Here is a 10,087-nt window from a genome sequence, read left to right as displayed (position 1 = left end):
GCAAAATTTTGAATTTTGCAAAAATTGTTCATATGCAAAATCCAAAATTTTGCTCAAAACGTTTCGAAAAAATTCAGGCGTATTTCTTGGCTGATTACAAGAGCTTTTTATTCTTGATGATTTTTCCGAAAAGCGCATCGTTTATTGAAAAAAAATTCATGAATGTTTTCACAAAAATTTTGCCATTAAGACGCCATTTTGAAAATACTAAACGAAAAACCGATCTTTGAACCATGGATTCTCAAAGTTTAGACATTTATTCCACCGGTTAGTGAGATTCCAGGTTAATTACAGACTCGAAAAGCTTTGGAAAATGGTTCACAAAAAAAAATAGGCACGAAAAATCACGTTTTTTTTTTTAACTGCATTTTGGGATAATAAATAAATTTTTTGAGGAATTTCATTGGCACCGTCGGAAAGAGGAGATCTTAAGCAATAAAAATATGTGTCTCAATTTTTTCTAGCGTCGAATAGTCTTAGTTATTGGCCGTTGAAAAGCAGTGTACCGGTTAAAAATTCTACTACATTGTTGAAAGTTTCATTATTTGGTTAAAATATAATCTGTTTGGAGTCGAGAATTCCACTGTTTTGTTGAAAATTCGTTTTCTGTGTGGAAAATTTGTTCTTATGGATTGAAAATTCACCTTGTTCTGTTTAAAAGTACTTGGTTGAAAATTCACGTTTCTTAATTGATAATTCATCTTTATTTAAAAAATGCATCTTTTTATATTTAAACTCCAGCAATTTTGTTAAAAATTCTTCTCTTTTAAATGCAAACATTTGGTCTAAAATTAATACCGTTGGTTGAAAATTAAATATATTGAATTCAATATGGTACCTATATATGAATTTTAGATAAAAGAATGTATTCCACAATTGTCGTGATTAATTGCCCTATTTCCCACGGTTTGAGAGCATTTTGGGCTATGAAGATAAATTTAGAACATTGTTTTGCTTTATCATTATTTATCTCCTAGGTTTAAAGTTGTTTTTACATCTAAAAGAAAAATTTACAATGTTTAAGGAAAATGAAAAATTGGTGAGGAAAAAGTCCAGGAATTTTGAAATTAGGATTTTGCAGAAAACCTGATCGTGTGTAATTTTATGTTGAAAACCTGGAAATTCTAGACAATATAAAAAAATAAATATAAAAAATGTGCTATTTAAGCATCTTATGTAATTACTTAGACGTGTTGCTCGCTTAGGTGAAATTGTCAGAGCAAATTTTACTTTCAAGTCGAAAGTTGCCCGATGTTGCAACCTACTTCCGGTCCCCGGTCTATTGTGACGTTTATGCAAGCGTGGTAACTTCATGTCGAATATGAATAAATTCAGATAATAATTGTCGTTCTTAGTATTTTAAAATGATTCACATATCTCTTGACCCCCTCTTGACTCATGCTTTTGTCTGTGACTAATCTGTGGTGTCACTTGTTTTCTATCTAGTTTCTAATATGAAACTGCTCGAAATAAAATTTGCAAGTCGATCACACATTTCCGCCTTTTAGTATAAATATTTATTAAATCATTTAGTTACTTGTCAATTTATTTGATGTTTTTTAAAATCTTTCAAAATCTGAGTTGAAAAAAATAAATTATATGTGATATAAAATAAGGATAATATCAGACTTCACACTATTTCCTCTATTCCCCTCCTTTTTCAAGAATTCCTCTATTTACCCTGGTTTTAGACAACTTCATCCTTCCATTTTCTGGTTTATTCGTTTAAAGCCAAACTAAATTAATGAAACCCAATAAAAAAATTCAACCAATTTCCACTAAAAGTTCATTATTTTTAATCGAAAAATTTAAGATTACATTTTTGGTCTGGTCCTAAATTTTTATAATCATGAAAAGAGTTTTTTTGTAAATTATTTTTTTTCTGCTCTTTTAATAATTATATAAATATAAGACCAGAATAATCACCTTTCTTACTGTTTCTTATTTATTATCCAAAATTTTCAACTCGATGTGGCGCTTCGTGTGAAAATAAGTTAGGAAATAAAAAAAGTACCGGTAAGGTAGGAATCTGGTCACGTGACCCACTCGTTACATGGCCTTAAGTTACAAATTCTACTATCTGGTTAGAAATTTAATCATTTGGTTGAAATGAAACTATTTTTTAAAGTGTTATCTGTTTTGGCTAGGTATTAAACTATTTTGTTAAAAATTCGTTTTTCTTTTTTAAATTCAACTGTTTTTGATTTAGAAGTAAATTTTTTGGGGGGTAAAATTATAAATATCTACTACTACATTTTTCTTTTCTGTTGATGAATTCAACTGTTTTTGATGTAAAAGTAAAGAATTTTTTTTTTAATTTCAACTATTAATTTTATTGTTGAGAATTAATCTTTTTTTTTATTGAAAATTCAACTGCTTGGTTGTAAAATCAACACCTTTGTCAAACATTAATTTTTCGTTGAAGATTCATCATTTTCATTGAAAATTCATCTGATTCGTTGAAAATGCAACTATTTAATTAAAAATTACACTCTTTTATTGCAAATTCATGTATTTTGTTGAAAATTCGTATTTTGGTAGAAAATTAATCATTTCGGTTGAAAATTACTTGTCTTTGCTAAAAATTTAACTATTCCATTTTTGTCTGAAAACTTATCCTTTTTAGTTAATGATTGAACTATTCGATTTTTCGCTGTGAATTAATCATTTTTTTACAATCCAATTATTTAGTTGAAAGCTTTACAATTTTATTAAAAAGTCTTTTTCTTGCTACATTGAGTACTCATCTTTTTTGGTTGAATATGTTAAAAATCCATTTGATTAGTTAAAGATTGATCTCTTTGACATATTTTACTATTTTGTTATTTTTCGTTTAAAATCGATCGTTTTTATTCGAAAATTCAATTATTTAATTAAAAATTAACATATTTTGTTGAAAATTCATATTTATGTTTGACAATTGGACGGTTTTGCAGAAAATTTGTCTTTTCGGCTTAAAAATTTAGCTCTTTTGCTGAAAATTTTATTAATTTTATAGAAAATTTCACGATTTCTTTGAAAATGAACTTTTTGGTTCAAAATTTGAATTTTTGGTTTAAAAATTCAACAACTTGGTTGACATTTTTTTCTGTTTGAGAAATATTTCCTAATTGAAAATTCAACAATGTGTTTAAAGTTTTTTTCTCTTTTGACTGAAAAATCTTTCTTCATTAAAAAAGTAACTCCTTTATTGAAACTTCCTCTTTTTGTTTTAAAAATGCATCTCTTTCGGTAGGGTCCTTTGTGATTAAAAATGTACTATTTGATTAAAATTGAATATGTTTTGTTTGAGGATTAAATTAATTTATTAAAAATTCGTCCTTTTTGGTTGAATTCAACTGTTTTTTTTATTTAAAATTGAAATCTTTTTTGGTGGATATAACTATTACATTTTCCATTAAGAATTTATTTCTTTAAATTGAAAATTCGACTAATCGATTAAAAAACGAACTCCTTTGTTGAAAATACATTTTCTTTTGGTCTAACATTCATTATTTTAATTGCAAATTCACTTCTTTCGTTGAAAATTTAATTATTTTGGAAGATTCGTCTTTTTTTGGTTGGTAATATAATTGTTTTGTTGAAAGTTCGTCTTTTTATGAAGAAAATTCATCTTTTTGGATTGAAAACTAAATTTTCCTCTTAAAAAATTCTCTCTTTTGTTTGACTTCACCCATTTGGTTGAAAATGTCACTGATTTTGGTTAAAGTTGAATTTTGTCGAAAAATTTACCATTTGGTTGAAAATTTATCATTACAGGTTGAAATTTCAACCTTTCGGTTGAAAATTCAACTATTTTCTTGAAAATTCGTCTTGCTTCAAAGTTTAACTATTTATTTCCAAACAGAAAGATTTGTTTTATAATGCATGCCTTTTTTTCTTGAAAAATTGACTATTTGTTTGAAAATTTAGTTTGTGGTTTATTAATTTTTTTGGTTGAAAATCAAATTATTTTGTGGAAAATCAATGTATTTCGAGTTGAAATCTTAGACGTTTTATATTGAATTCAGTTATGCAAAAAAATTTATTCCGCTATTTTACGCCCATTTTCTTAAATAATCACCCCATTTCCCCTATTTAAGAGTATTTTGGGCTCGTAAGTATTTAATATAATGATAATTAATTAAACTCTTTTTTCAGACATGGCACAAACAATGCTTTAAGTGCCAAGGATGTGGTATGACCCTCAACATGCGCACATACAAAGGTTTCAACAAAATCCCATACTGCGAGGCGTAAGTACCATCATTAATCAATTTTTATTGCATGTATTCATTTTTCGTTGAATTTGCATAAAAAATTAGTTGTTGGCTGAATTAAAAGCAAAGAGAATTATCTTTTGAACTCCATGGGAATTTATAAAACGACCACTGTATAATAAAATTAATTTAGAGTTGCAGTTAATTTTGTGTGGTGGTCGAACAGCAATATACGATTCAAGGAGAGCCGAGGAGAAGTGCGATAAAGTGTTTAGCATCTTCTTGTGATACTCTCCTTACATTTATTATTTAAAATATATTTCTTATGTTGTAAATATTTTGTATATTTTTCTAATGATGTTTTGCATTACTACTGCAGTTTCAAGTTAAATATTTTAAAGGCTGCTCAGTTATTCCATTACTTTCGAATTCTTAAAATATAAAAATAAATAGAAATGAGAAGGTTTTTCTCAAATTTCAGTGATTCTCCTCATTCAATTTGTATATTAATCGTGATATTAATGTAATTAATAATTGATAATTGATAGTTTAAATTACTTAATAGGGTTTCAGCCAGAATCTAGAACCAGTTGAGGCTTTATTAAGGCTTTAAGTGGTTCTAGATTCTGGTTAAGACCCCCTCAAGTAATTTAAACTATCAATTGAGGAACGCCCGATTTTACGCCACATGTCCGAAATTACCCATTTTGACGGTATATCTTTAATCTTTTATGATTGACAGTTTCTGAAGCAATTTATTTTCTCCTCTTGATAACTTGGAAAAATTATTGTCGTTGTAGAGATGTTAATATCTGAATATTTTCTTTATTCTTCTGCAGGATATGAATCTCGAATGAATAATCAGCAATAAGCCCTCTTCAGTTCTCAGTATAAGTAAATGTTTTACAGACTTCACAATCTTTTCCCTATTCCAATCTTTTGCGCCTTTTTAAAGAATTCATTTTTTTCCCTCTATTTTCTAGAAAATTTCCCCTTTTCTCGTATTTTGTTTACAGAAATGCGAACTGAATATGAAGAACCTAAAAAAAATCAACTATGTTTGGCTGAAAGTTAATTTTTTTATTTGAGAAGTCTTTTATCATATTTTTGGTTCAAAATTTATTTTTTTTGTTGTTAAAAATGCTTGCCCGCACATGAAAGTACTTGGTTGAAAGATCAAACTTCCTTGTTAAAAATGTATTTGATTGGTTGAAGATTCACCTACCTTATATAATTGAAAACTCTTTTATTTTTAAATAAAATTGAACTATTCCATGTTTCTGCCTAGAATTGATCGTTTTTAGTTGAAAATTTAAATATTGACATTTTTCTTTGAGTATATATCTTTTTTTTAAATTGAAAATTCAACTACTTGAAATTATAATACTTCTAAAAATGCATTTTATAAGTTGAATTGTTTTTCTGGTTCAAAAATATTGTTTTAAACTGAAAATTTAATTATTCCATTGCCGATTGAATATTGACGTATTTTGTTGAAAATTATTATTTTTTTTTTTGTTGAAAATCAATTTTCAGAACTGCAAAGGACCCCACAACGAATGTACATGAAACTGCAGCTTTGCGAAAAAAATGTTCCCTGTGAAATTTATTGGTCTCTAACGGGGAAATGCAAAGAAAGTCATGGCCTTAAGACACAGGTCATTTTTCAAGGTCATTCAATGTGAACTTGTCATTTATTGCTAATATTCAGCCAATAAAGACAAGATATGAAGAGGAAATCAATATAGAACCCATGAAGACAAGAAATGAGAATGACTTAGTCAACAGCCAGCCAATGAAGGCAAGTCATAAGTGCGATGTAGTCATTATCTAGCCAATGAAGGCAAGACATGAGCGAGATTTTGTCATTATCTAGCCGATGAAGGCATGAAATGAGCTTGATTTAGACAATATCCAGCCAATGAAGGCAAGACATGAGCGAGATTTAGTCATTATCTAGCCAATGAAGGCAAGAGATGACCAGGATGTCGTCGGATATTGTCTAAATCAAGCTCATTTCATGCCTTCATTGGCTAGATATTGACAACATCCTGGACAAATCTTGCCTTCATTGGCTAGATAATGACTAAATCGCACTCATGACTTGCCTTCATTGGCTGGTTATTGACTAAGTCATTCTCATTTCTTGCCTTTATGGGCTCCATATTGATTTCCTCTTCATATCTGGTCTTTATTGGCTGAATATTAGCAATAGATGACAAGGTCACATTGAATGACCTTGAAAAATGGCCTGTGTCTTAAGGCCATGACTTTCTGTGCATTCCCGTTTAATCCTCTATAACTCGAAAACTGTCCATTTTCGGACTTTGTGCCCCATAATACTGTTGATCGATACATTGAGAACTACAATTTTACGAAGTTTAATCAAAATCGAACGAAAGCCATTTCATATACATTTGCTGCGGGGTCCTTTAACTATTACTTTTTTATTTAAAACTGTTCGTTGTTAGTTGAAGATTCCACCTATTTGTTAAAAATTAAACTAAATAATATTTGATGAAGAATTCATCTTTTTTGGTTGAAAAATGAATTAGTTTGTTAACAGTGCATGTTATTGGTTAAATATGTAACTATTTTGTTAACGATTCATCTTTTTTTGTTTAAAAATCAATCTTTTTAACTGATCATGTATTTATTCCATTTCTTTTTTTTTTTTGATGAAAATTAAACTATTTCGTTGAAAATTCATGTCTTTTTGTAGAAAATTCAATATTTTTCGGTTGAAAATTCAACAGTTTGATTGACATTTCTGGAAATCTTCCTTGGTTGGAAAATTCGTCTTTTTGGTTTAAAAATTCATCATTTTCGGTAGAAATGTGATCTTTTTTGGTTAAAAATGCAACAATTTGTATACAAATTAATGTGTTTCGGTTGATGATTCAAATATATCATTGAAAGTTTGTATTCAATTAATTTTTTATTTAAATTTTTGACGATTCTATTTGTGGTTGAAAATATAACATTTTGGTTGAAAGTACATCTTTGTATGTTCAGAATTCAGATATTTTTCAAAAAATTTAACTAGTTTGTTAAAAAATCGTCTCTTTTAGTTGAAAATTTTTTTTCGGATTTCAAAATCGTCTCTTGTTCGAAAGTTTAATATTTTATTATAAATTCAACTATTTGTTCTAAAACTATTATTGTTGTTGTTGAAAATTTAACTATTTTTTGGTAAAAATGTTCTTTCACATTTGAAAATTCACCTTCTCGGATTTAAAAGTCAAATGAGTCTGAAAGATTTTACTTTTTAGCCTAAAATAAATTCAAGTTTTTCGTTGAAAAATTATTTCTTTTGGTAGAAAATTAATCATTTTCGGTTAAAAATTCATTTTTTTTCTTCAAATTCGTCTCGTTTGCTTTAAAGTTAAACTATTTGATTGTAAATTCAACTGTTTGGTCTAAAACTAATTTTGTGCTTTTCGAAAATTCCATTATTTTTTTGTAAAAATCATCTTTCTTGGTTGAAAATTCATTTCTTCGGATTTAAAAGTCAATTATCTTATAAAACATTCCTCTTTTTAGCTTATAAATGTTGACGCTTTCGTTGAAAATTTATGTTTTTTGGTGGAAAAGAATCGTTTTTGGTTGAAAATTCCACTATTTTGTTGAATATGCAATATATTTCAAATTGAATTCTTAAGCGTTTCATATTGAATGCAATCTGGTACATGTACATTAATTTGTATTAAACCTTCTACACACCTTTCTAAAATTTCATGCACTACAAACTGGGTCAAATTGACCCTATCATTTTTTAAGGACTGCGATTTGAAAACTATTAAACCTATTTTATCAACAACAACAAAATTGGGACAAATTTGAAATATTGCTCAATATCTTAGGACAGTAATATTGTCAAGAAATAAACCTAAAAGTATAACAAAAAATTGTTGAAAAATCAGTTGACCAGATGGCCCAATGATATTCATACTAATCTTTGCTCTTTAAAGTGACGCTGAAAATAATAGTCTCAGATAATTTTAACCCAGGGTGTAGTCGAATAGTTAAAAGAATATATTATTCCCCTATTTTCTTTTTAAAAAATCATTCTATTCCCTCTATTTCGAGGGCTAGCATTTTGGGGTGTGACGTCTAGTTTTATTAAGACCATATATCCTTAATTTGTAAGGACTATTCGCGCCAGGCAACTCCATAATGAGAAGGTTTAGTCACCCTTCCATGCAAATGAAGCTTCGAAGACAGGTTTCAGGTTCGAACCTTGTTAGAAGGCTTATACATAAAGGTAGTACATACCCACTTGAAGTAATTGTCTACTCTCGCTTTCTTACCAAGGAGTGCATATGGGCACTTTCCTGTATATGTAATGTGTAATTGCGGACGCACGCCCACAAGTCACGTAAATTGTAAAATGCTTTGGGTGCATGAAGACTTGATGCCGTTGATGCACATTGCACAAATGCACACGTGTCAGAGCTTGCATACAAGTTTGGATTGAAGAGCAAACTAAGCGGAACATGCGTGAGACTCATTCAGACTTGTCTGGACTGATTCTGGATCAGGCTTCTTTTCCCTGACTAGGTCCTTCTTTCCCTTTCTCGCTTACTCGACCATTACTTTCAGTAAAGTCTCTCCTGGAAGCTTTTTAATATGTACTCACTTTTTGCCTCTTCCGCCTAAATTTGCAATGTGTTATATATTGCGTCAGCCATGTGTCAGATCAGCCCGAGTCAAAGAATTCTGAATCTTTTTGCCTTGTTGCAAGATCCCACTCCAAAGGAGCTGGAACAGCATCATTATGATCGTGGCCAAATGGCATACATTTATAATCTTTATTTGTGTCGGCAATATTGTTCCTTCGGTATTTCATTAATTCTCTTGTTTGAGGGTTTGTATAAGGAACTGTGGCATAGAATGAATCAGAGTTTATTAAAAGATCTGGAATTATTTTTCAATAACAGAAAATTTATTTTTGGAGTGTTCAAATTGCGTTCTTCTCAACCTCGGTTTTAACGTAACAAATTCAAAGTTGGGATTCTATTAAAGCGATTCGTTTATTTTCAGCTGAAGCGAGATATTTAAAAATCAGTAAGAAGATAGTCGGTAAATAATCAACGCAAAATGCTCAAGAGTGTCCAAAAATAGAATCGCAAGTTCCAACAAGACACCTGAAAATCCTCTCACATTCACCACGCATCCAAAAAGGTATTATTGGGAAGTTGATTATCCAAATCAATAAAGTGAATCTACCAGCAACCGGTTAGTGCAGGCGCGGATCCACAATGGTGGCGAACGCCCCCCCCCCCCGGATTTTATGACTTACCGTAAAATACTGTGTATATATATATATATATATATATATATATGCATGTATAAGCACAACATGTCTATACAATTTTGTGGAGTCTGCTTTATCTTATCATTTTCTTTTCAAGATTTAAGTGCTCTGTAGAACAATTAGAAAATTTTAATTTTAATCATTTCGAAATTCCAGGGCTCGGCTCGTTCGGCATTTTCGACTTTTTTCTTAAATGCCACTTATTTATTTCTTCGTTTTTTTCAGTAGTTCGCCATAGTTAGTTTCAATTTTAATAAAAATTAAACTTTTAAACCTAAAATTAAAAACTAAAAAATCCACCCGCTTCGCGGGCACATTATCCTGGCGCGCTACGATCGCAAGTTTGAGTGCGCCTAGGGCGCGCGACTGTGGGTTCTCACGCTTCGCGCTCGATAGTATATTTATTTCGCGTTCCGCACTCGCTTTATAAACCCCTCATAAACTACAATCATAAAGTGAAGCTGAACATTTTTTTTAAAGGGGGAGGGTCGGTAAGGCCGGTTTTTGGCCTAATTTATTTTTGGACCAAAAAATCTGAAAAAATCATGGTAGTATCTTATAAGTATCCCGA

General features: G+C 29.8%; 1 protein-coding gene across 2 annotated transcripts in view; it reads left to right on the top strand.

Moving 5' to 3' along the window:
* The window catches only part of LOC117174935 (LIM and SH3 domain protein F42H10.3), a 67,448-nt gene that overhangs the window by 21,612 nt on the left and 35,749 nt on the right, over positions 1-10,087 (top strand). For both annotated transcript variants that reach the window (XM_033364395.1, XM_033364394.1), the window contains exon 2: positions 4,141-4,235. In XM_033364395.1, coding sequence (XP_033220286.1) covers positions 4,141-4,235 — 95 coding nt within the window. The remainder of the gene's footprint in view (positions 1-4,140; positions 4,236-10,087) is intronic.

This window comes from Belonocnema kinseyi, chromosome 6 (genome assembly GCF_010883055.1).
Source record: "Belonocnema kinseyi isolate 2016_QV_RU_SX_M_011 chromosome 6, B_treatae_v1, whole genome shotgun sequence".
Taxonomy (NCBI): Eukaryota; Metazoa; Arthropoda; class Insecta; order Hymenoptera; family Cynipidae; genus Belonocnema; species Belonocnema kinseyi.
Note: the sequence above shows the minus strand (reverse complement) of the source record. Positions and strands in the feature narration are given on the sequence as shown.